The sequence below is a fragment of the Saccoglossus kowalevskii genome, chromosome 2, assembly GCF_978046115.1.
Source record: "Saccoglossus kowalevskii chromosome 2, keSacKowa6.1, whole genome shotgun sequence".
NCBI lineage: Eukaryota > Metazoa > Hemichordata > Enteropneusta > Harrimaniidae > Saccoglossus > Saccoglossus kowalevskii.
In genome coordinates this window covers 24689041-24716800 of record NC_140642.1, presented here as the reverse complement: position 1 = coordinate 24716800, position 27760 = coordinate 24689041, and the positions used below count along the sequence as shown (strand labels likewise).

The 27760-nt window shown below is 37.5% G+C and overlaps 1 protein-coding gene across 2 annotated transcripts; it reads right to left on the bottom strand.

Annotated features, from left to right (window-relative positions):
• Positions 1-857: 857 nt before the first annotated feature.
• LOC100370179 (atypical kinase COQ8B, mitochondrial-like) lies at positions 858-26285 on the bottom strand. 2 transcript variants are annotated; one of them, XM_085493445.1, is made up of 13 exons: positions 26183-26285; positions 20958-21159; positions 17877-18288; positions 15445-15564; positions 14819-14904; positions 14560-14700; positions 14376-14457; positions 13258-13351; positions 12531-12672; positions 8576-8683; positions 8360-8428; positions 1282-1368; positions 858-1153 (listed from the first exon to the last, which is right to left on the bottom strand). In XM_085493445.1, the coding sequence occupies exons 2-13, from the start codon at positions 21156-21158 to the stop codon at positions 878-880; spliced, it is 1818 nt and encodes a 605-aa protein (XP_085349571.1). In that variant the 5' UTR covers position 21159; positions 26183-26285; the 3' UTR covers positions 858-877. The 2 variants fall into 2 exon arrangements, with proteins under 2 accessions (XP_085349571.1, XP_085349572.1); XM_085493446.1 differs by lacking the exon at positions 26183-26285 and adding an exon at positions 25945-26157.
• Between the last annotated feature and the right edge of the window lie 1475 nt (positions 26286-27760).

The following is a 27760-nucleotide window of genomic DNA, read 5'->3' as shown; positions in this document are numbered from 1 at the left end:
ACACCAGTTTTTCTGAATAAAGTCACTAGATGGAAATCACATTATATTGTCACTCCTACTCACATGTACATGAATTCCCCAAAAACTGACAACTCTGACAAATTTTAAATTTTTAGAAAAAGCTTTATTCCAGAAGATATATTGAACATTCCTTTATTTCAAACTATGCTTGTATTAAAGTTGAATAATAACACTTAAGTAGGACTATTAATCTCACAGCCCTACATGGCATTCTGAATATGTTGTTGTCAACTCGTTTACTCAGCACTGATAACTAGTGGCAGTCAAACATGTTCAATGACTGCGCAGAATCGCAAACAAAAACCATGTACATTACGATACATTGATTATGATAGCAAAATGATACCATGGTTCCTGTAAAAATTCAGTTTTATCAATGCTTACGGAAAAAACAAAAAATTGGAAAAATAATTTCACATTCCAGAATATCAAAATCAAATAAATACAAAAGCTGCCATCACTGTTTACTCTTAATGTCTGGACATATTTACCTTGCATGCCTTTTGTAAATGGACAACAGAGATTACCTCGGTCTTTGACCAACAATGGCCTCCAATAGATTGCTATCTGAACTACTTCATATAATGTGCTTAGTCAGGAGTTTGATAAAAAATGTTTACATGCAATCATTATCATCAAAACCAGTAATTGTTTATGCAAAACACTATATTCTCCCAAAGTACCACCTGATTGGAATTCTCTAATAAATAAATGCGTTGTTAGCATCAAGGAGTGACTGTATGGATATATAGTTAATAATATGGCAATGATATATTCATACATGTTTCAATCCTGCATATTAAACACCATAACCAGTTTCATGCCAAGCGCTGCTCTTCAAATTAAAGTAAATCTTTTATTCACTACAGGTATAGTTTTCCCATATGTCATCGAACAAATCCTTACACTCAAAGTTCGCACCGAGTTTAGAACACAAAAGAAACGATCCTGATAACTTCCGATGGAGGGAATAGCTTTCTTCCGGTGGCGCCGTGAGGCGGTGTTTGAGCATGGTTGGTATCAGATTGTGTATTCGCCGTGTTGTGTCTTGAGTGGAAAAATTAAAAGGTTCGTGTTTGCTGAAGGGTTCCCCAAGAATTAATACCGCTTCCACATGAGATTTCTCCATGGCCTGTAACAAAGAACACACAAAGATAGCAACACAAAAGATATAGTATACAAAATAACTGAAAAAAACACACCAATGCCTCCTACATTTAGGTTTAATAGTCTGTGTAATTTTGTCAAAAAAATCCTCACCTTTGATTCATATCCAGTTAGGAATCCCAACTCTCTAGACAAATGAAGAACACTCTCTCTATCGCCGATAGCGGCAGAATGGATCACCTGTGTATGAATAATACCATCAAGTTGAGTTCCACTATGCAGCCAAGGCATGGTATGAGTTAGACCCTTTCACACATCGATTTCCACTTTATAGCCAATGCATGGTATGAGTTGGACCCTTTCACACATCGATTTCCACTATACAGCCAATGCATGGTATGAGTTAGAACCTTTCACACATCGATTTCCACTATACAGTCAATGTATGGTATGAGTTAGACCCTTTCACACATCGATTTCCACTATACAGCCAATGCATGGTATGAGTTAGAACCTTTCACACATCGATTTCCACTATACAGCCAATGCATGGTATGAGTTAGACCCTTTCATACATCGATTTCCACTATACAGCCAATGCATGGTATGAGTTAGAACCTTTCACACATCGATTTCCACTATACAGCCAATGCATGGTATGAGTTGGACCCTTTCACACATCGATTTCCACTATACAGCCAATGCATAGTATGAGTTGGACCCTTTCACACATCGATTTCCACTATACAGCCAATGCATGGTATGAGTTAGAACCTTTCACACATCGATTTCCACTATACAGCCAATGCATGGTATGAGTTGGACCCTTTCACACATCGATTTCCACTATACAGCCAATGCATGGTATGAGTTAGAACCTTTCACACATCGATTTCCACTATACAGCCAATGCATGGTATGAGTTAGAACCTTTCACACATCGATTTCCACTATACAGCCAATGCATAGTATGAGTTGGACCCTTTCACACATCGATTTCCACTATACAGCCAATGCATGGTATGAGTTAGAACCTTTCACGCATCGATTTCCACTATACAGCCAATGCATGGTATGAGTTAGAACCTTTCACGCATCGATTTCCACTATACAGCCAATGCATGGTATGAGTTAGACCCTTTCACACATCGATTTCCACTATACAGCCAATGCATGGTATGAGTTAGACCCTTTCACACATCGATTTCCACTATGCAGCCAATGCATGGTATGAGTTAGAACCTTTCACACATCGATTTCCACTATACAGCCAATGCATGGTATGAGTTGGACCCTTTCACACATCGATTTCCACTATACAGCCAATGTATAGTATGAGTTAGAACCTTTCACACATCGATTTCCACTATACAGCCAATGCATGGTATGAGTTAGAACCTTTCACACATCGATTTCCAGTATACAGCCAATGCATGGTATGAGTTAGAACCTTTCACACATCGATTTCCACTATACAGCCAATGCATGGTATGAGTTGGACCCTTTCACACATCGATTTCCACTATACAGCCAATGTATAGTATGAGTTAGAACCTTTCACACATCGATTTCCACTATACAGCCAATGCATGGTATGAGTTAGACCCTTTCATACATCGATTTCCACTATACAGCCAATGCATGGTATGAGTTAGAACCTTTCACACATCGATTTCCAGTATACAGCCAATGCATGGTATGAGTTAGAACCTTTCACACATCGATTTCCACTATATAGCCAATGCATGGTATGAGTTAGACCCTTTCACACATCGATTTCCACTATACAGCCAATGCATGGTATGAGTTAGAACCTTTCACACATCGATTTCCACTATACAGCCAATGCATGGTATGAGTTAGACCCTTTCACACATCGATTTCCACTATACAGCCAATGCATGGTATGAGTTAGAACCTTTCACACATCGATTTCCACTATACAGCCAATGCATGGTATGAGTTAGAACCTTTCACACATCGATTTCCACTATACAGCCAATGCATGGTATGAGTTGGACCCTTTCACACATCGATTTCCACTATACAGCCAATGCATGGTATGAGTTAGACCCTTTCACACATCGATTTCCACTATATAGCCAATGCATGGTATGAGTTAGACCCTTTCACACATCGATTTCCACTATACAGCCAATGCATGGTATGAGTTAGAACCTTTCACACATCGATTTCCACTATACAGCCAATGCATGGTATGAGTTAGAACCTTTCACACATCGATTTCCACTATACAGCCAATGCATGGTATGAGTTAGAACCTTTCACACATCGATTTCCACTATACAGCCAATGCATGGTATGAGTTAGACCCTTTCACACATCGATTTCCACTATACAGCCAATGCATGGTATGAGTTAGACCCTTTCACACATCGATTTCCACTATATAGCCAATGCATGGTATGAGTTAGAACCTTTCACACATCAATTTCCACTATACAGCCAATGCATGGTATGAGTTAGAACCTTTCACGCATCGATTTCCACTATACAGCCAATGCATGGTATGAGTTAGACCCTTTCACACATCGATTTCCACTATACAGCCAATGCATGGTATGAGTTAGACCCTTTCACACATCGATTTCCACTATATAGCCAATGCATGGTATGAGTTAGACCCTTTCACACATCGATTTCCACTATACAGCCAATGCATGGTATGAGTTAGACCCTTTCACACATCGATTTCCACTATACAGCCAATGCATGGTATGAGTTAGACCCTTTCACACATCGATTTCCACTATATAGCCAATGCATGGTATGAGTTAGACCCTTTCACACATCGATTTCCACTATACAGCCAATGCATGGTATGAGTTAGACCCTTTCACACATCGATTTCCACTATATAGCCAATGCATGGTATGAGTTAGACCCTTTCACACATCGATTTCCACTATACAGCCAATGCATGGTATGAGTTAGACCCTTTCACACATGGATTTCCACTATACAGTCAATGTATGGTATGAGTTAGACCCTTTCATACATCGATTTCCACTATACAGCCAATGCATGGTATGAGTTAGAACCTTTCACACATCGATTTCCACTATACAGCCAATGCATGGTATGAGTTAGACCCTTTCACACATCGATTTCCACTATATAGCCAATGCATGGTATGAGTTAGACCCTTTCACACATCGATTTCCACTATACAGCCAATGCATGGTATGAGTTAGACCCTTTCACACATGGATTTCCACTATACAGTCAATGTATGGTATGAGTTAGACCCTTTCATACATCGATTTCCACTATACAGCCAATGCATGGTATGAGTTAGAACCTTTCACACATCGATTTCCACTATACAGCCAATGCATGGTATGAGTTAGACCCTTTCACACATCGATTTCCACTATACAGCCAATGCATGGTATGAGTTAGACCCTTTCACACATTGATTTCCAGTATACAGCCAATGCATGGTATGAGTTAGACCCTTTCACACATCGATTTCCACTATATAGCCAATGCATGGTATGAGTTAGACCCTTTCACACATCGATTTCCACTATACAGCCAATGCATGGTATGAGTTAGACCCTTTCATACATCGATTTCCACTATACAGCCAATGCATGGTATGAGTTAGAACCTTTCACACATCGATTTCCACTATACAGCCAATGCATGGTATGAGTTAGAACCTTTCACACATCGATTTCCACTATACAGCCGATGCATGGTATGAGTTGGACCCTTTCACACATCGATTTCCACTATACAGCCAATGCATGGTATGAGTTAGACCCTTTCACACATGGATTTCCACTATACAGTCAATGTATGGTATGAGTTAGACCCTTTCATACATCGATTTCCACTATACAGCCAATGCATGGTATGAGTTAGAACCTTTCACACATCGATTTCCACTATACAGCCAATGCATGGTATGAGTTAGACCCTTTCACACATCGATTTCCACTATACAGCCAATGCATGGTATGAGTTAGAACCTTTCACACATCGATTTCCACTATACAGCCAATGCATGGTATGAGTTAGAACCTTTCACACATCGATTTCCACTATACAGCCAATGCATGGTATGAGTTAGAACCTTTCACACATCGATTTCCAGTATATAGCCAATGCATGGTATGAGTTAGAACCTTTCACACATCGATTTCCACTATACAGCCAATGCATGGTATGAGTTAGACCCTTTCACACATCGATTTCCACTATACAGCCAATGCATGGTATGAGTTAGACCCTTTCACACATCGATTTCCACTATACAGCCAATGCATGGTATGAGTTAGAACCTTTCACACATCGATTTCCAGTATATAGCCAATGCATGGTATGAGTTAGAACCTTTCACACATCGATTTCCACTATACAGCCAATGCATGGTATGAGTTAGACCCTTTCACACATCGATTTCCACTATACAGCCAATGCATGGTATGAGTTAGACCCTTTCACACATCGATTTCCACTATACAGCCAATGCATGGTATGAGTTAGAACCTTTCACACATCGATTTCCAGTATACAGCCAATGCATGGTATGAGTTAGAACCTTTCATACATCGATTTCCACTATACAGCCAATGCATGGTATGAGTTAGAACCTTTCACGCATCGATTTCCACTATACAGCCAATGCATGGTATGAGTTAGACCCTTTCACACATCGATTTCCACTATACAGCCAATGCATGGTATGAGTTAGAACCTTTCACACATCGATTTCCACTATACAGCCAATGCATGGTATGAGTTAGACCCTTTCACACATCGATTTCCACTATACAGCCAATGCATGGTATGAGTTAGACCCTTTCACACATCGATTTCCACTATATAGCCAGTGCATGGTATGAGTTGGACCCATTCACACATCGATTTCCACTATATAGCCAATGCATGGTATGAGTTAGAACCTTTCACACATCGATTTCCACTATATAGCCAATGCATGGTATGAGTTAGACCCTTTCACACATCAATTTCCACTATATAGCCAATGCATGGTATGAGTTAGAACCTTTCACACATCGATTTCCACTATACAGCCAATGCATGGTATGAGTTAGACCCTTTCACACATCGATTTCCACTATACAGCCAATGCATGGTATGAGTTAGACCCTTTCACACATCGATTTCCACTATACAGCCAATGCATGGTATGAGTTAGACCCTTTCACACATCGATTTCCACTATACAGCCAATGCATGGTATGAGTTAGAACCTTTCACACATCGATTTCCACTATACAGCCAATGCATGGTATGAGTTGGACCCTTTCACACATCGATTTCCACTATATAGCCAATGCATGGTATGAGTTGGACCCTTTCACACATCGATTTCCACTATACAGCCAATGCATGGTATGAGTTAGACCCTTTCACACATCGATTTCCACTATACAGCCAATGCATGGTATGAGTTAGAACCTTTCACACATCGATTTCCACTATGCAGCCAAGGCATGGTATGAGTTAGACCCTTTCACACATCGATTTCCACTATACAGCCAATGCATGGTATGAGTTGGACCCTTTCACACATCGATTTCCACTATACAGCCAATGCATGGTATGAGTTAGACCCTTTCACACATCGATTTCCACTATACAGCCAATGCATGGTATGAGTTAGAACCTTTCACACATGGATTTCCACTATACAGCCAATGCATGGTATGAGTTAGACCCTTTCACACATCGATTTCCACTATACAGCCAATGCATGGTATGAGTTGGACCCTTTCACACATCGATTTCCACTATACAGCCAATGCATGGTATGAGTTAGAACCTTTCACACATCGATTTCCACTATATAGCCAATGCATGGTATGAGTTGGACCCTTTCACACATCGATTTCCACTATACAGCCAATGCATGGTATGAGTTGGACCCTTTCACACATCGATTTCCACTATACAGCCAATGCATGGTATGAGTTAGACCCTTTCACACATCGATTTCCACTATACAGCCAATGCATGGTATGAGTTAGAACCTTTCACACATCGATTTCCAGTATACAGCCAATGTATGGTATGAGTTAGAACCTTTCACACATCGATTTCCACTATACAGCCAATGCATGGTATGAGTTAGAACCTTTCACACATCGATTTCCACTATACAGCCAATGCATGGTATGAGTTAGAACCTTTCACACATCGATTTCCACTATATAGCCAATGCATGGTATGAGTTAGACCCTTTCACACATCGATTTCCACTATACAGCCAATGCATGGTATGAGTTAGACCCTTTCACACATCGATTTCCACTATATAGCCAATGCATGGTATGAGTTAGAACCTTTCACACATCGATTTCCACTATACAGCCAATGCATGGTATGAGTTAGAACCTTTCACACATCGATTTCCACTATACAGCCAATGCATGGTATGAGTTAGACCCTTTCACACATCGATTTCCACTATACAGCCAATGCATGGTATGAGTTAGAACCTTTCACACATCGATTTCCACTATACAGCCAATGCATGGTATGAGTTAGAACCTTTCACACATCGATTTCCACTATACAGCCAATGCATGGTATGAGTTAGACCCTTTCACACATCGATTTCCACTATACAGCCAATGCATGGTATGAGTTAGAACCTTTCACACATCGATTTCCACTATACAGCCAATGCATGGTATGAGTTGGACCCTTTCACACATCGATTTCCACTATACAGCCAATGCATGGTATGAGTTAGAACCTTTCACACATCGATTTCCACTATATAGCCAATGCATGGTATGAGTTGGACCCTTTCACACATCGATTTCCACTATACAGCCAATGCATGGTATGAGTTGGACCCTTTCACACATCGATTTCCACTATACAGCCAATGCATGGTATGAGTTAGACCCTTTCACACATCGATTTCCACTATACAGCCAATGCATGGTATGAGTTAGACCCTTTCACACATCGATTTCCACTATACAGCCAATGCATGGTATGAGTTAGAACCTTTCACACATCGATTTCCACTATATAGCCAATGCATGGTATGAGTTAGACCCTTTCACACATTGATTTCCAGTATACAGCCAATGTATGGTATGAGTTAGAACCTTTCACACATCGATTTCCACTATACAGCCAATGCATGGTATGAGTTAGACCCTTTCACACATCGATTTCCACTATACAGCCAATGCATGGTATGCAAGATCTTATATCTTACCTTGATGTACTTGTCAACAAACTTGGCTTTGTCATATTCCCGACTTGCACCAAAATCAAGTAAAGCAATCTGAAAAAGAATATAAAAAGTTTGTAACAGTAGCATTGAGCAGGCCGGCAAAATATATGTAACATCACATTGTACTTTTATTATTTACCGGCTTTTGTAGAGCAGGATGGAAAAAAACAAACATCCATCCAACATTGTAATGCTTACCTGTTTTGTATCATTATTGTAAAAAAAATTGCTCCAATTTGGATCAGTCTGCATGAAATTAAATACAAACAATTCTTCCAAACAGAGTCTTAGAATATTTCGACAGATCTGATAAAAAGAAACAGAGATGTTACAAAAAAGAAAAAAATGTATTAAAAATAGGGATACAAGATCACATCACTTCAATACCATCTTGTATATAGTTCATTTAAAAAACGTGCATATTAATTGATCCACACTGTTTTAGCATTAACAAAAAAAGTTTCATTACATCGTTATTATATGGTTTTAATTGAGTAATCAGAAGGACATCCAGAAAAAGATTTCAATTATCAGGGCTCACAGTATTAGCATACAGTACAGTTCTCGCAAAAGCTTTGGCTTCACTTCAGCGTCAGCTTCGCTTCAGCATCGCATCAATATGGCATTGTTGTGGCTTCAGCGTCGCTTCAATGCCACGAAATAAAAAGTTGAGGCGGTCATCGCTTCGCTTCATTGTGGCCTCATTATGGCGACAATGTGGCATCAGCATCGCTTCATCAAACAAAGAAGTACAGAACTCATTTCGCCCAACCTCTCGCCCGCTTCCACTTTTCAATCGCTCACTTTTGCGACCGCTTGTTGAATTTCCGCTTTATTTTCGACTGTGCAAAAATTCGAACTACTAACAATTTTCTGGTTTTCATAGATCACGGTTACTAGTTTAGTAACCGTGCATAGATGTTGAACAACCGTCAAAAGTTCAAATACTTTTTGTTTTAACTATCTATAATTATATGAACGCAATCTGACCCTTTGACCTAGATTTGGCTGGGATTGACTATTTTATTTTAAACAAGTTATTCTGACGTTACGCACTGCTACAAAATGTATTTCAACAGAAGTACAACATGGTTGTCTGGGTTTCTTTTCCTGACTGTGTTGAGTTTACGATTTGTATAATTATTGTTATTTCCCCCAAGTCCGACGCATGGACTGAGTGAAAGAAAATATTTCTAAGGCTTAAATAAAACCTAATATCTCTTTGTGTATTTGTCAATTTTTCATATATTTAGTATGACAGTATGTTCGTAAATATCTGAAAAAAAATCGTCTTTCATTAATAATTTCATTTGTTTGAAATGTCTACCGATTGTGTCCCAATAGTTTGTTTGGTATATCCCCGTTGGTTTCTCCAAACGGTCCCGACGTCCGTCATTCAACACAATCAGCATTTATTTATCGTAATTCATGGGGATCATGTCCCGTAATTTGCGGGCTGTAAAACCAAATAATTAAACAAGTACTATTTATTATACTACAACACAGCATAGAGTTGTCACGATGAAACAGTCGCCTTGAAATCGATGGAACTTAATTATCCATTTCTCACCTTGAAATAAAATTTTAAACAAGCAGCCTATCGGCTGAGATAGCTCCGCTGTTAGCAATGCACAAAGAACTGAAGATATCATCAGAAAATGAACAATATGAATAGTATCAAAGCAATCGGACTTACAGTTTTTAACAAGAAGTCGAAAATATCACTTTTTACCAAAAATTACAAAAATATTCACCAAAATAAATTAATTAGAGAATTGAAGATATCATCACAAAACGAACAAATCTGAGAGAGGTCCACATGTAGTACCTATATATGTAGTATCAAAGCAATTGGACTTGCAGTTTTTAACAAGAAGTCGAAAATATCACTTTTCACCAAAAAATGACAAAAATATTTACCAAAATTAGAGAATTAAAGATATCATTACAAAATGAACAAATCTGAGAGAGGTCCACATGTAGTACCTATATATGTAATATCAAAGCATTTGCACTTGCGGTTTTTAACAAGAAGTCGAAAATATCAGTTTTTACCAAAAATGACAAAAATATTCACCAAAATTAGAGAATTAAAGATATCATTACAAAATGAACAAATCTGAGAGAGGTCCACATGTAGTACCTATATATGTAATATCAAAGCAATTGCACTTGCGGTTTTTAACAAGAAGTCGAAAATATCAGTTTTTACCAAAAATGACAAAAATATTCACCAAAATTAAAGAATTAAAGATATCATTACAAAATTAACAAATCTGAGAGAGGTCCACATGTAGTACCTATAGATGTAATATCAAAGCAATTGCACTTGCGGTTTTTAACAAGAAGTCGAAAATATCAGTTTTTACCAAAAATGACAAAAATATTCACCAAAATTAGAGAATTAAAGATATCAACATGAAATGAACAAACCTAAGAGAGGTCTACCCAAGGTACATATACACCAAGTATCAAAGCATTTAGGCTTGTAGTTTTCAAGAAGAAGTCGAAAAAGTAAAACATTGACACGGACGACAACGGACGACGACGACGGACGACGACGACGGACAATCACTCATATGATAAGCTCCGCTCGACAAAGTCGACAGCGGAGCTAAAAATCGAAGAGCATCGGAGGATATATTATTAACCAGTCTTACAAATCGCTAGCTTTATTTTATTCAAATCCATAAAATTCACGAGTTTTTCGACATTTGTTGGCAACTTCCGCGCTAAAAATGGTTGAAAGTGTGGGTGTGGTTCTCTCGCAAAGTCCTGTTGATAATACGGACAAATATGGTTCTGTGACCCAGGTTGTGTGCTCGGATCAGGTGACTCTCAGCCAATCAATGATGTTGTAACAAAGCATATTTGACGCTAATTTAAGGGTCGTCGTACCATCCAATCTCCTGCGTCGATTCACATAGTTTGTGCTGTGACAGGCTTCACAATTATTCACTAAAAACATCGGTATATTTTGACAAACAGCTGGGATTTGACCTCAGTTCAAAAAAAGAAACTGGGCTGAGATACAAATCAGTTTTGCAAGTTGGGAAATAAGGTAAACCAGATTAGGGTCAATGATATTCAGTGTCGAATGACTTCCGTGTGTATCGTGAGTTTCAAATTGTTCATCGACTGATCACCAAATATTTACGGCTACAACTAAATGGACACGTTTTTTTCTGAAGCCCAATAAATTATTTCTGCATGTCAAGTACTATTCAATTTTTTACAGGGCATGTGGCTTGTTTTTATTCGAAAATATTTTTTGTGAGAATACCTATAAAGTACGTATAGGTCGAGCTTAGGTCACTGATTGTGACTTAATTTTAAAAATTGGATGTAAAATTTTACCAGACCGACGCCACCACAACCATCCAATCATAGTTAGAAATGTACGCACTTGTTTTGGAACTTTGTATCAAGATAGCAGGCGACAACGCCGGCGCACCAGGTGGCGTACGTGTGTTTTGCATGTATTAGTAGTCCGGGCATGGGATCGGACTCTGCTAAAACTAAACGAAACACAGAAAAATACCACCGAAATGAGGAATCTGAATCTTTTCTCTTACCAGCAAATAAAATGAACGAAAATAAGGTAATTTTATAACAAGAACAGTTTCATTTCGTATAGCAAATTGCGTTGTATCCGAACGACGATTGCATCGTGTGATTTAAATTTATCACGATTTTCCTTGCAGTCAAATATGTCACTCGTCACCTTGCAGATTGCAATGTACTTCACAAAGCTTTTGGTACCCAATACTCGCAACATTAAATAATTAAACAAGATATCTTTTTAAAATGTCATTTTACTCTTGGTCATATTATTTTATTCCCCTTACCGCCTTGAATTTCAAATCGATTACATATCGTACTTCTGTACATGTGTTTTTCTCTACTGCCTTTCCGAGTCATACTCATGTCACAATACTTTGAAGCTGATGCCATGTTGATGCCACAAGACTGCGAAGCTGAGGCCACGATGATGCCACAGAATAAGCGAGGCGAACACAGCTTAAATTTCCAATGACGCGAAGCTGATGCCACAATGATGCGATGCTGAGGCGACAATGAAGCCATGCGTAGGCGACAATGATGCCACAAAAGCCAAAGCTTCTGCGAGAACTGTACTGCATATAATTTTTACCATATTTCTTGTGTTTTGGTCCAATCCCACTGTTTTGTCTAGCGGTGAGCCATCTATCAATTCTGTAGTCAGGACGTGTTTTGATGACAACTCTGGTATAACGGCTGGCACATAAAACACTGGATCATTGCTTAACAATTCTCTGAAAACATAATAATAATATCATGATATCCAGTATACATTGATATTAAAAAATAATTAATAAATATGGAAGTTTGATCTAAAGTTAGTTAAGGAATTAGAAAATAATACAAACAATTTGAGAAATAAGAAAACATTTCTCAACATAGAAAAAATAAGTGCACATGCTAATCCCTAATGTAATTTGCATATCAATGGTTGGTAATTTACGTATAAATGCAAATGAAATGCATATAAATAAATTGTGTTTTGTTGAGAATTCAAGCAAGGTGGTACCTGCCATGAGAATTGTAGCTACACATGCAACAAACAGTAAAGTCACTTTCATTTCATGTGAATCAGAAAAAATTAAACATTTTTGTAGAAGTGTAAATTTCACATTATAAGTAGGTTAAAGTTACAATTATGTAATTTCATCCTTATTAATGTTTGCTGTTAGTAGCATATAGGCGTATATGTAAATGACAGGCATGTGTCTATGGTCAAAATAAGCCTGTGTATAATAAACTCAGTTTTTGGTTTATGAGAGCTTCTCTTAGAAATGCGCTTCCAACAGAACAAATACGGTATATGCTAATGAGCTCACCTGAATCTTTGTGACATTTTAGCTTCTCTCACATAGTCCACTTCCCATAACATTTCTCTGCGTGCGACTACGATGGCGTTTTCAGCATACATACCTAGTTATGACAAGTGCAAAATAATGGTGATATATACAGAATACCAATCCTACTATTTATGTATAAAAAACAGACATTTCAATTGCAGTATTAGCCACAAATGAGCAAGAGAGAGACTTCTATGGTCTGACACGGCTAGAGTAGAATGCACAATAATCAGTGACTACGGAAAATGAAGGTAAGTGAAAAGATGAAACAAATGCTTACTTAGGTAAAAATGCAAGTTACCCACTGTGTTGCCATTGTCAAATGAGTTGGACAAATGTAAGTTACCCACTGTGTTGCCATTGTCAAATGAGTTGGACAAATGTAAGTTAACCACTGTGTTGCCATTGTCAAATGAGTTGGACAAATGTAAGTTACCCACTGTGTTGCCATTGTCAAATGAGTTGGACAAATGTAAGTTACCCACTGTGTTGCCATTGTCAAATGAGTTGGACAAATGTAAGTTACCCACTGTGTTGCCATTGTCAAATGAGTTGGACAAATGTAAGTTACCCACTGTGTTGCCATTGTCAAATGAGTTGGACAAATGTAAGTTACCCACTGTGTTGCCATTGTCAAATGAGTTGGACAAATGTAAGTTACCCACTGTGTTGCCATTGTCAAATGAGTTGGACAAATGTAAGTTACCCACTGTGTTGCCATTGTCAAATGAGTTGGACAAATCTAAGTTACCCACTGTGTTGCCATTGTCAAATGAGTTGGACAAATCTAAGTTACCCACTGTGTTGCCATTGTCAAATGAGTTGGACAAATCTAAGTTACCCACTGTGTTGCCATTGTCAAATGAGTTGGACAAATCTAAGTAACACGTATTTATGTAAGTAGGGTTGGAAGGAGGGAGGGAGGGAAGGACACAGAAAGAGAACCATACTGCAGAAACTATTATTATTATTAGCAAGGAAAGTAATTAATTTTAAAAAACTAGTTTGCCCCAAAGACACAAATCAAAAGAGACACCAATACCAAGTTTTGTTTCATTTCTGCTGAGATTCACAGTCTTGCATGATGGTTTTATTACCTTCTGGTAGAACATTCCACATGTTAAGAATCGCCATTATATTATCAATATCACTGTCTATTCCTTGTGCAACCCCGGGATACTAAAAACAAAATGATAAGACATCAGCAATGTGAAAACAAGAAATATTGAGTTACACCTTTAACTAAACTTCCATATGAACAGAATATGTAAATGAATTCACCTGAATTTTAAGAGCTACCTCTCTCCCATCATGCAAAGTTGCATGGTGTACCTGTCCTATAGATGCAGCAGCGAATGGCTTACTCTCAAACGATTTCACTTTACTTCTCCAGTCATCTCCTAATTCTCTTTGTAAAACTTTCTGTTTAAGTAAAAAAAAAAAAAATCAAACTCTAATCCTCAGAAGCACCCACCAAAGAGACTTCAGATAATCTCAGAAAAGTTAATCTCTTAAATTAGGAAATGTATATTTCACTCACCTCCATCTGCCAAATTGGCATGAAATCAGCACTCTGTCGAACTCGCTCAAATACAGACTGAAGTTGAGGGCTTATCATTGAATTATCTGAAATAGTATGGATTTAATTTAAAACACACAACTCGCTAGACAATACAGGTGCTAATAAACCTAGAAAAGTAATAATCAACATCAATTACTAACGAAAGAGTACATTTGTTAATTCTTTTCAGTAAGTTAGCAAGATGGCTTGCAACTTTGCAAAATACTTAGCTTTTACTTTGTTCTAGACTTGATAGCCACGTTTGACTGATGATATGCTGTGTAGGATTCACTATTTCATGGAGATGGTCAACATAGTGATTTTCTAATATAGTGTACGTATTCAATAACTATTTTTCATTTAGTATCTAAAGTATATGTGATTCAAAAATGTTAAAACAAATCTAAATAATCTGGTCAATGCATTCTAATGAGCGTGTATCATTTTGAAAAACTTTTCCTCATCTAGTATGATAATGGAATGACCTAAATTGTGCATGTGTCGATTGTACAAGTCTAGATTGGACAAAAACCAAAGTGTTTTGCAAAGATGCAAATTATTTTGCTAACTGACTGTTTGAACAATTCCCAGTAAATTTTCTATACCTTGGATGCTCAATAACTGTCCTAGTTTCAATGCTGCACCCCTCACTTTGCACAAAGTATTTACAATTCTCTCAGCATTGGCTTCTGTTAGAAATGCACTTTTATCAAACATCTTTGAATCTAAAATAAAAACAAAATAAACAAGCCATGCATGGCACAGTCCCCGTTAGTTATCAAATTTAAGATACAGTGGCCCCTCGCTAAGTCGCGGGTGTTGGGATCCAAGCAAAAACCGCGACTTATCGAGGGCCGCGACTTACCGAGGGACGTCGTGAAAGAGGGAGGTCGTGCATTGAAAAACATATAAAAAGCACATATAAACCCTCGGTTTAGTTAATTGATGTATCATCACATGTGTCAGGCAGTATTCGAATAAAATCATGATTATGTTTGCTGTAAACATTGCGTTGATTATTTTGTTTGTGTCTGATATTATGTGGGCCGCTTGCTGTTGCTTGCGACTTCGACGGTAACAGCTTCCAAAATAAACCAGTTTCATCGCAATTATAAACATGTCCGTCAAAATAATCACCTTCATAGATAATTTCTCTCAGTTTTTCGGGAAAAGTTCCGACAGCGTCAATGTTCCCAGATCGAGCTTCGCCTTGGATTGAGACTGCGTGTGTCGATAGCGTGTCTTCTTTGCCATCGCAAGAACCACCCTGAACTGGCCTTAAATTCAAAGTCGTCATATCTGAGTTGTATGCTTTGCATTGGGTGATGGGACCAGATAGTGGAGTTCCGGCAGACCGTTCTTAAAGAAACGTAAACAGCTTTATCGGTGTCATCATTGTCGGACACTTTCGCTTGTTTTTCTGTTCAGTCCCGCCTCTTGGTCAACTTTGAAAACAAATTTACTTTTCATTTTTTACCCACCCACGAATAGTGGGCTCAACCACGTGCAACCCTTAACTTGGTTTGACACGGTCGATCGCCGTGAGTTTATGGCGTACGAACAGGCTGTATAGCTTTCGCTTTGACATGCTGCTCAATTGAGAAATAGAGATCAGAATTCTATGAATTCAACTCATTGTAGCGAGTTTTTGTAGAGGTATACCAAAATGGGACCGGCCAAGAAGTACGTACGGTCACTACTCGACACCCCTGTTGACACCTTGAGTAAGGCCGCCGTCACCCATTGCATCTCAGCAATTGACGGACAGTGGGTGTTAAGTTGTCTCTTTAACGGTTAGTTAAAAACACTATGCCACGAAACATTAGTCTTTGTACTTCAAAATATTGCTGTCAAAACACAATAGAAATTTTGGGAGCCATCCAAGTACCCGCGACTTAGCCGAATCGCGACTTACCGAGGCGCGACTTAGCGAGGGGCCACTGTATATAGTTTTGTTTATAGTAATATAGCTGGAATATAACCATGTCAGGAATATGATTTTTTAACATTAAAATGATTGACATTTGTATCTGATCGTCAAACAAGTACTTGTCCATATTGAGAGATATTGCTCTGGAACAGCATTCAAAATCAGCCATTTTGAATACATGTATATATATATAACATGATGTATAACAAATATATAAAATTTGAATATAATCAGTCAAAGCATTTAAGAGATATGGCTCAAGAAGCCCAATCATTAAAACAAAATGGCCGCCAGTCGGCCATTTTGAATCCTATCTGAAAAACAAAATTATTTGCATCAAGGTCCCATAATGTCTAATGTATATACCAAGTTTGAACAAAATCCATCTGTAAACAGCCGAGAAATGCTTGATTTTTAGGATTTTTTAGCACAAAAATGGCTGCCATTCGGCCATCTTGAATCAGATCATAAAACAAAATGATGTGTATCAAGGTCCTATAATGTCTAATGTATATACCAAGTTTGAACAAAATCCATCTGTAAACAGCTGTGAAATGCTTGATTTTGATGATTTTGAGCACAAAAATGGCTGCCATTCGGCTATCTTGAATCAGATCATGAAACAAATTGACATGCATATGTATAATATCATGTATGATGTATGTGCATTTCTAAGATACAGGTCCGGATGCACGCACGCACGGATGCAGGCACGAACATGGAGGTCAAAACATAAGTCCTTGTTTTCGGACTGCGTTCGAATGGGGACTAAAAACATGCATTAATTCATTCAAAATATACAACTATCAGTAACCAACTATTTGTTATGTAAATACCAAAAACTTCACTGCCAGTCGGACACAGGTAAATAAAATTGAAGTGCATATGTATACTGTTATGTTTTACCCTTTGTACCAACCCAAATCAGTCAAGTCATGTTTGAGAATTTATGATAGACACAGATGCATGGAAGGAACCCAAAGTATAAGTCGCTGTTTCAGACTTCACCTTCATTAAGAAGAGTATCCACAATAACATAGATCTGAATAAAGACAATAATGTAAAACCACAAAACAAAGTTAAAATACAACACAATGATGTACATACTATCGTCCTTCGCACCAACAGCTCGTCTAGTAAATTCAGCAATCGCTCCCATTCCCAATCCAGCAGCCAAACTACCAAAATTCATCATTCTTCCTGCTCTTGATGCCGGTACTTTCCGTTCGCGAGATCTATCACTCAGAGTCTGTCGAACTTTGGGTTTTGATGATGCATTTACTGTCGGCCTTGGACGTGGTGTAATTGGAGGAGGTGACTTAGGTGGTCTTCCGTCATCAGTATTTCTAGCTTTCTGTTTCATAAGTTCCTCTGTAGTGAATGATGTAGCATAGTGTGATGAATCAGAATGGAAGGCCTTTGCATTGTTATTAGTTGTTGCAGAGTCCAGGTTTGTATCAACTGGTGTCGTGAAAGGTGATCCGTTGAAAGCACTCCCATTAGTACCTGATGTACTCGCCTGAGAAAGAGAATAAATTAACATACAGTTTGAAAAAGAATCTCTAGTCTGATATTTATTCACAAAAACACATCTGAAAACAAGCATTGATAATGCATAGTCCCCGTTAAGTATTAGCTGTAGTTGATGTAAATGTTCAGTACAAGTGACATGTAGAAATGAAAGATCAATGTTTTTTTAACACTAACACAGATTATAGATTGTGTTACTGTCAGTGTAGTACCTACGTGGAACTAAATCTTACAGAGGAAATAGCATGAAAGAAAAACGCAGCCAGTCAGGTATTGTTGTTCAAGTATCTCCAAAAGAAATATGGCTTGCACCGTAATCTAATATGTAAGGTCATCATACAAAGTTTGATTGAAAATGCCCTATTCCAGACATGTTACAGAATGATATTTTTCATTCTTTTGACAAAATGGCCACCATTTGACAAATTTGATCAAATCTCAAGACAAAACATGTTGTTGTGTTACCTTGCAGCATACTACCTATGTACAAAGTTTCAAGTGAATCAGGTAATATGTTTCAGAGGAATGGGCACAAAAAAGGAAAAGAAAACAAATGGCCGCCAGTCAGCCATTTTGGTCCAAATTTGAAAAAAAATATCACGTGCATGTGTAACCCAATATACATGATCATCACCAAATCCAGTCATTCAAACACTGCATGTAAAGTCAGAGCATGTCTTTTAGCCACCTTGAATCTGAAACAACATTCATTGAAACAAAAATGGCCACCAGTCCGATCCGAGAACAATGAGGAGCACCAAGGTCTCGATGATATCTAATGTATGTACTAAGTTTAAATGAAATCCATTAATAAATTACGGAGATCTGGTTCTAGAATAACAGAAATGCATGATTTTGATGAATTTTTATAATTAAAATGGCCACCATTTGGCCATCTTGAATCAGATCAAGAAATGTATGGACATGCATATGTATCCCAAGATAAATGATGTGTGTGAATTTTGTATGTGATCGACCAAGGCGTATCCGAGACATAGGCTGATGTGATTGGTCAAAGTGTGTCCGAGACATAGGCTGATGTGATTGGCCGAGGCGTGTCGGAGACAGAGGCTGATGTGATTGATCAAAGCATGTCTGAGACATAAGGCTGATGTGATTGGCCAAGACGTGTCCGAGACATAGGCTGATACGGCCAAACTCACCAACAGGTGGTCGAATGGCTGTCAGTGTTCTCCCCACATAGAACAAAGCATGGCGGTACCGCCATGCTTGGCGGCCCGGCCGCCACGCTTGGGCTTGGACCGCCATGCTTACAACTTCACCGCCATGCTAATAGGATGCATTGTTTACATCCTTTTGACCCGCTCACACGTAGCACTGCATAAATTATCACCGTCTACGCAACGGCGGTTTGAACTAGCCGGGACAAATTAAACAGTCCCATTGTTAAACACGTGTGAAGTACAGACGCTGTCAATGGGGAACAAATTGTCACTCAAGTTGCAAACACCGAGATCTATACGACTAAACATGTAAAGGAAAAATAGGTGATGCCGCCCGGCTAAAACGTACAATCACCGCGAGCACAGCACAGAAACGGAAGCGTGTAGAAACACGGAAACGGCGTGAGGCTGGTTTTGATGAATCGTGGAAAAAGACATTTCCCTGGTTAGGGTCAATTGTTCAGGTAAGATTTCGTAATTTTAGAAATAAAATGCCAGTGTGTGTATGTTTTGCCGATCGTAAGAACACCGAACATGGTAGGCCTACACCGATTTCAATCAACATCTTAGACACGAGGCTGGTATAGACACGACATGAAAAAAAAAACATCACTCGTTACTGTCAACTTTTTTTAGATTATTTATGGATATCTTCATAGATTAATGGGTACGCGTATGTTATAATTTGTCCAAGCAAAAAAAAAAAATCGAATTTTGTAATCTTCCGGTCACATGTTGACCTGTGTAGGTATTTCCAAGATGGCGGCCTGTCAACGTCTTGCGAACGACAGCTGCTATCATCACGCGCTATGATCGATGGAATCCCGATTTGTATACATAATTCTATCGTTACGTTTTAATTTTAATTGAATAGTGACCTCATGTTTTTTTCTCTCGAAATTCCCGAGTCTCCTTGTCGTTGACCTGACAAAACCAACATGTAAACAACATGTTTTGCAGACGAAATGCTATCCATACGGCACTGGGTTCCCGATCGTGGCACAATTCAATCGTTATGTTTACATTTATTTGAACCTCAATCCTCATTGTTTTTTTTTTTATTATTTTTCATTTTTTCCCACTAGGAATGTTGTGCAGTTAATGCTCAAAGCACGTCTATGACGAGTTTAACTACAGTAAGGCAGCCAATGTTTGGAGCACAACAAAGTCAGAAGGATTAGTTTAGAATAAGTTTTATGGAACAGTTCACATTAAATGACGATCTTGTCAAATTATGGTATATTATGTAAAGTATTATGTAATTTAAATAAAGTCTCTTATACATTTTAATACTGTCTTGTATGTTTGTTTTTGTGAGAGTGAATCCTGAAAAATATGCAAATTAGTATGCAAATTAGCATGCAAATTAGACCGCCATGCTTGCCTCTGAGCCTGGGGAGAACACTGGGCTGTCAATCCATAAGTTTGGGCTCCGACTTAACAAAGACCAATAAATTATTGGGCATACACTAACCTTGGACCAGGATGGGTTTTTGACTTTAGTCATTGCATCACTGATGGTTTCCTCCGCCTTGGTCTGTACACCATCAAACATTTTCCTCATACTACAGTTACCCATCTTATCTTTCAAGACATTTTCTTGGTGTTTACAGAATGCTCTGGCAACATTCTGTAACCCTTTGCTCACAACTCGTAAGTCAGCAAAACGAGACATTCTGAAATGAAATAAATTACAGGATATAATAAACATGTTCTTATTATTTTTGACTTTCTTTAATGCAGGATGGTGAATTATTCACTGAATCATAAGTTAACGGGCAAACTGAAACTTTCAAATACAAACAGGACAAAAAAGTAAAACCATTTATATATATTTGTTTTATAATATTGTATACAAATAAAACAACACTATGATAGTATGAAATAGAACACAATATTTTAATAAATACTTTAGGTTCTTTCACTGTATAAAACATGATGTACTAGAAAACGTATGTTACGATACCAAAACACTTAAAACCTACATGTATTAGGGTGATAATAAATCAGGATAAGTCAACTACACCACTGGAATGAATGGACAAAATACTACATCTAGACAGCTAAAATATTACCGGTGTATTACAGAATGCCATGGCCTCACCCTGACATTTGTGGAGTATGGGAGTTATTTTCACAAGTGATGCAATGTATCCTTCAGTTGTAATTTTCACAAGCAAAGAGAGTGAAGCTACGTGTACAGCATGGATATAATGCATTATGAGAGTAAATAGTTCTATGCTGCACAAACGTCTCAGCGAGGCCATGACGTTCTGGTATTACATATGTTACAAAAAATGCCAGGAAAGTTTTGTCCAATGACTGGTAATCTTACGCTCTATTCTATTCATATGCAAATACAGGCAAACAGGCACTAAATGCAGTTTTTGATGGAGTATTTGTTGTAGGGAATCCCACACAGCAACCTATCAACCAAACTGCGCCATAAAGTCTAGAAGTATTTTGCTAAGTTGCAAGCCATCTTGTTAACTGACTGTCCGAATAATTCTCATAACAAGTGTAAGAATTTTTTTTTTAAAAAAACAAGACAATATATCCTATGGACATTTATTGTGACCATAGACCTCTACTCAAAGTTCTATGTTGTGACACAGGACTTTGTATATGAATTTTTGACATTGATATCAAAAAATAATTGTAACTTTTAATGACAAAAAACCTTGACCAAAAGTTTCAAACATTTTCATTCACTTTCGATCTGGGTTTTCAAAGCGAAATATAACCTTAGCAGTGGTACATCACCCTGACGTTGACTTTGTTTTTACTTTGTGTTCGTACGGTCAAAAACTGTGAATGTGCCTCATTCACAGAATTTGCAATGAAAATACCGAGAATTACTTCATAGACACACAACTAGGCAGAGCTCCAGAAGGAGTACCTACACTTTATGCAAATTTTTTAAAATTATGCTAATTTATTCATGACGTAGCAGTTTCTGTGCTCATGAATATTCATTAATTTGTGGGTCAATACATTTTAAAAGGGGCGATATATTATTTTTGGGGGAAGAGTTAGAAAGGGGGATTAGCAATCCTTAGGGGGTCAATACAAAAGAAGGGACCCATTTGGAGAGCAGCCATGCTCCTCGTGTCTGTTGTTGCACGTGACCTACAGCTGTCAACTGTGTTCGTTCTTCGACTATGTTCGTTCTTCGACGACTTCGACTGGCTTCCATGTGGGGTAGTATTCTTGTGTTCTGTTTGACTTGAGTTTTTGAATCCGCTGTTTATGTTTTTAACGTCTTTCATGTTTTTTGTAGGAGTGTCCAATTTGTGATTCGAACTTGCGATCTTTGAGTTCCCAGCGCACTGTCTTGTCCTCTGTACCACGATTGTCTTCACACAGGAGTTAGGATTTAAGTCCTATTCATAGAAGCACTGTCTTCACTAGCATTCAAAAATCTAACTAAACATACTGGATTCGAACCAGCGATCGCTCACATTGCTGACATAGTACAAATCAACTGAGCTATGTGGGTAGTCATGCAAATTAAATAATTTGTTGTCATATTTAGCTTTATTGCCAAATAATGTTTGCGAGAAAAAGATGGGCAGGCAAGGGAATTGAACCCAGGTCCTCCTGATCACTATGCAGAAAACTGACCCACAAGACCACATTGGATTGACTGGATGTGTTTGCATTTGATAAGACTATATAGTGTGTATATATATAGAAATACAACATATTTCTATTATTGAGTTACAATTGTCCAAAAAATTGCCAATTTTGTGTTTTTACTTATGTAAACTATATGCATGCCATAACCCGTTAGTGTACATCTTGCCAATTGGGTGTTTGCCATTTGCGTTGCCCATACCTGACCCGACCCTAACCCTAATGTCAAGACACATTCCTGTTAATAATTCCGTTGCCCATACCTGACCTGACCCTAACCCTAATGCCAAGACACGTTCTTGTTTATAATTGCTCAATAATGATACTCTGTTGTGCACTGTCTGCGGGTAAGTTGCATTGATGTCAACTGATTAAACAAGTCGCATTTAAGTAATTTCCACTATTAACAAGTGGTTAAATTGTGACAATAAATGTGTGGACAAATATTTGAGATTAATTTTGGTGTAGACAACTCTCGTTTAATTATTTTACACCATTACAAGTTGTTAAATTGAGAGAATAAATGTCTCAACAAATATTAAATACTTAGTTTGATGTAAACAACTCACGTTTGATTAATTCCCACAATTACAGGTTGTTAAATTGAAAGAATAAATGTGCGGACAAATATTTTAGACTTATTTTTGTGTAGACATCTCTCGTTTGATTAATTCCCACAAGTACATGTTGTTAAATTGAGAAAATAAATGTGCGGACAAATATTTTAGACTTATTTTGGTGTAGACAGCTCTCGTTTAATTATTTTACACCATTCCAAGTTGTTAAATTGAGAGAATAAATGTATGGACAAATATTTTAGACTTATTTTGGTGTAGACAGCTCTCGTTTAATTATTTTACACCATTACAAGTTGTTAAATTGAGAGAATAAGTGTGCGGACAAATATTTTAGACTTATTTTGGTGTAGACAGCTCTCGTTTGATTAATTCCCACAATTACAAGTTGTTAAATTGAGAGAATAAATGTGCGGACAAATATTTTAGACTTATTTTGGTGTAGACAGCTCTCGTTTAATTATTTTACACCATTACAAGTTGTTAAATTGAGAGAATAAATGTGCGGACAAATATTTTAGACTTATTTTGGTGTAGACAACTCTCGTTTAATTATTTTACACCATTACAAGTTGTTAAATTGAGAGAATAAATGTATGGACAAGTATTTGAAACTTATTTTGGTGTAGACAACTCTCATTTGATTAATTCAAACAATTACAAGTTCTTAAATTGACAGAATGAATGTATGGACAAATATTGACCATTATATTTGTGAGTAAATACCTGTTGTTTAATTAATTTCCACCTCTACAAGGTTGAGAGAATAAATGTGTCGACAAATATTTGATACTTATTTAGGTGTAAGAACTCGTGTTTGACCAACTTCCACCATTGCAAGTTGTTAAAATAATGAAATAAATATACTGGTATCATTGGATATTTGATTTAATTGTGAAACTTTCTAACAAAATGTTAACTGCTGGCTTTGAACCCTCAATCAACAATTCCGCAGACACGGTATAAATTCAACAACACCACGGAAGATATTCGTCTGTTGCCTGAATTGTTTTCGTAATATAGGGAACGCCATCGACACTTTAACAAAACTTACCTTGACTTGGGTCTTGTTTATCTCTTGTCACAATCTGGAAACTGTTGAACAAATTGCGCGTCGTCCAGTTTAAGACGTTAGTTATTTTATTATTTATTCATTCAGTTTTGTATGGTGGAGTTTTGTGAGGTTTATTATTTTTTTGCGACGTTCTTTGTTTACTTGTTTACGGTTTGAGAGATTTCAGTTTATTTGATTTACGTTTTTACGGTAGCTCTGAGCGGGACTCGAACCCACTGTCTTTTCAAGCTAATTTTGTTTTATTTTGATGGCACGCTTGTGTACCACGCCACGACGTTGGTCGTTAAGTGGTGTTCATTTTTCTAACTACTCCAGTGTTCCGATGAGTTGAACGGAAAAGACAAAACGATTGCTGGTTTCTGATTGCTTCGGTTCTGGTGAGTGTGTATCTAGTGTGATTCGAACCCATGTCGTTTGTATTGGGCGTTTTTTTATTTCCCATGTTAGCTACGCCGTAATATGCAACCACTTCCTCGTTTTATTGTGATTTTGAGTGTTTAATGATGTCTTCCTCACGCGTCACGCCATGACACAGTTTCAACCACACGGCCATTTTGCAACACAGTTCGTGACCCTCGGCGTCACCCGACTGACTATATGAGCGTTCTCTTCAACTGTTAAGCTAGTAGGATTTATTATCGTTATTATCATTATATTGTCACGTGATTTGTTTTACCTATGTGTAATGTCTTAAGTATCTTTATTGTAATTTGTATATACCAATTCGTATATACCGAGGAAACGACCCCGATTGAAGGTCATGTATTTTATGACGTCACCAATTCGTGTGTAGGTACTGCTTCTAGATCTGTGCCCACAACTAATTTGCATAGTTATTTCATGGCTTCTAATACTCTTATTTGTGCAAGAATGTAACTTCAGACTTCTTATTATTCAAATTACACTCCCATAACATTTAACAATAATTATGGAGCACCAAAATATACCATGAAAGTCTAAGATATGCAACAAATACCAAGAAAACTCAACTTCAGAAACTACAATTGTAAACAATACCAATGTTATTCCACGGTACATGTGTAACGTAATGATGAGACGCCAATTGATTGTAAAATTTCATCACGTTGACCTTTGACCCACGAAGCTCAGCCATGTTTGTTGTTTACAGCCGCTTTTAGAAATCACACTCGGCTCACCCTTTAAAGAATACTCACCTATAGAAATGAGTTGCATATACGCCTGTACAACAGTCGATATATCTATAAGAGCGCTTGTAATAGATGACTTGAAATAACTATCACGCTATCGGTGATCTAGTGAGAGTTAGCGGGTAGCAATCGAACATGTGATTCAAGAGGCTCGACGAAATTGGACTTCAATTTTCCCTTCAGAGTAAACCAGTCGATGCTATGCATTCCTTTTGTGATTGACAACATAAGAAAACTGACTTGCCTTTATTTGGAGGTAATCAGTCCATTATATGTACATTATATGAACTTAAAAAACACCTACAGCGGACTTGTCACAGCAAAATGCATCGTACAGGGGAAATACTTGCACTATTAAACATCGTGGTGGCGCTGTTTGCTTGTGACGTCGAGAGTCCGACGTCGTTTGCAGTTGGCTAAGTCAACTTAGAAAACAAAATAGTGAGAAATGCAGTGTCCTTTTTGTTATTTTCAGGTATTTTAGGCATAATTGTTAATACATGTACAATGCTTCTTTTAGTAAGTATGTTGCTTTATGTTCACAGCTTCTTTACCATGGTCCGACGGAGATACCCCGGTAAATCTGCTGTTATTGTAACAAACGTTGGGTTCAACATTTTGCATATTCGTACTCGAGGGTCATGTATTTTTGGCATTTTGATGAAAAACCTTAAAAATTTGTAAAAATTTTTGTTAATAAATGCATGCAAAATTGTCCTACTAAGATGTTGGCAGTTAATAACGATGTAACATAGACTGGACATTCCTGAAGATCACACAGAAAATACAGTAAAGTACAAGCGAAAATAGCCAGGTGATAACTGTGACTCTTGAAAGTACTTTAACACATATATAGCATGTATTGAAAATATATTCTCACAGTGAGAATGTTGGCGCTTAAATTAAATTAAGATTTTGTTAATTTATTTACTATCGTAAATTCGCTAAAATGACACTATTGTCAATTGTCACAGTTTCATGCTCAGGAAGCTGGATTTAGGTCAACTGTTTCTTCAAAGTTGTTATGGAGTCGGTCACTGGTCTTTTTTAAATCGAGGGACAAGATCATCTCATTTTTGCGATAAGAGAAATGACTTTCACCGACTAACCGGTTCTTAAACGTACCCGCCTGACATGACGTGACATAGCAACTGTAACCGCCCACTTATTCAAAATGAAGCGCTTGCTGATGATAAATTAATTAACATAACAAATTAACAATGATTTCACAATGGCATTTCTGGATTGATGAACTTGAGTTCTAACATCTATTTTTATTTATAAAAATATATATAGATAAAAGTTTCTACCGATCTAGCTTTCTGTCCTACGCTGTTTTTTTTCTGGAGACAATACCAATTAATACATACAATTGAAATTGCTATTTAAATTTGCTAGTATCCATGCATAGCTGATAACATTGCACATTTCAAGGATAGAAAATAAGCTACTTATGCTTAGTTGGTATGTGCTGATATAGCATCGAGACAGAGCTGTACCCCGTGTTGAATTTCTGACAGGAACGGAGGCAATGCAGATTATTTCGAGTATTTGCAATATATCTGTTGTATACTTTGTTTTGAAATGTACACCAGATTGTGATTTAATGTAAAGTCAAAACTGTGTTTTTTGGAGCACGTGGAAATTAATTCGTCCTATCAAAAGACAAACTATGCAAATAATCATAGGCATACCTAAAATTCATTTAGATTGATTTACAGAAATGATCATGGGTAATTTTAGTTCAGTTGTTGATCATGTATTTTTCTTCACTGGCTTAAATAATATGTTTTATTCTTCTCCGTCAGTAACATTCCAGTAT

Excerpts from the sequence above, each read along its gene's own strand:
- LOC100370179 (XM_085493445.1), bottom strand. The coding sequence starts at position 21,158 with ATGTCTCGTTTTGCTGACTTACGAGTTGTGAGCAAAGGGTTACAGAAT. Across the intron at positions 13,352-14,375 it reads GTGGAATGTTCTACCAGAAG|GTATGTATGCTGAAAACGCC; the intron begins GTAATAAAACCA and ends TGTCATAACTAG. Across the intron at positions 1,369-8,359 it reads TTGTTGACAAGTACATCAAG|GTGATCCATTCTGCCGCTAT; the intron begins GTAAGATATAAG and ends ATTCATACACAG.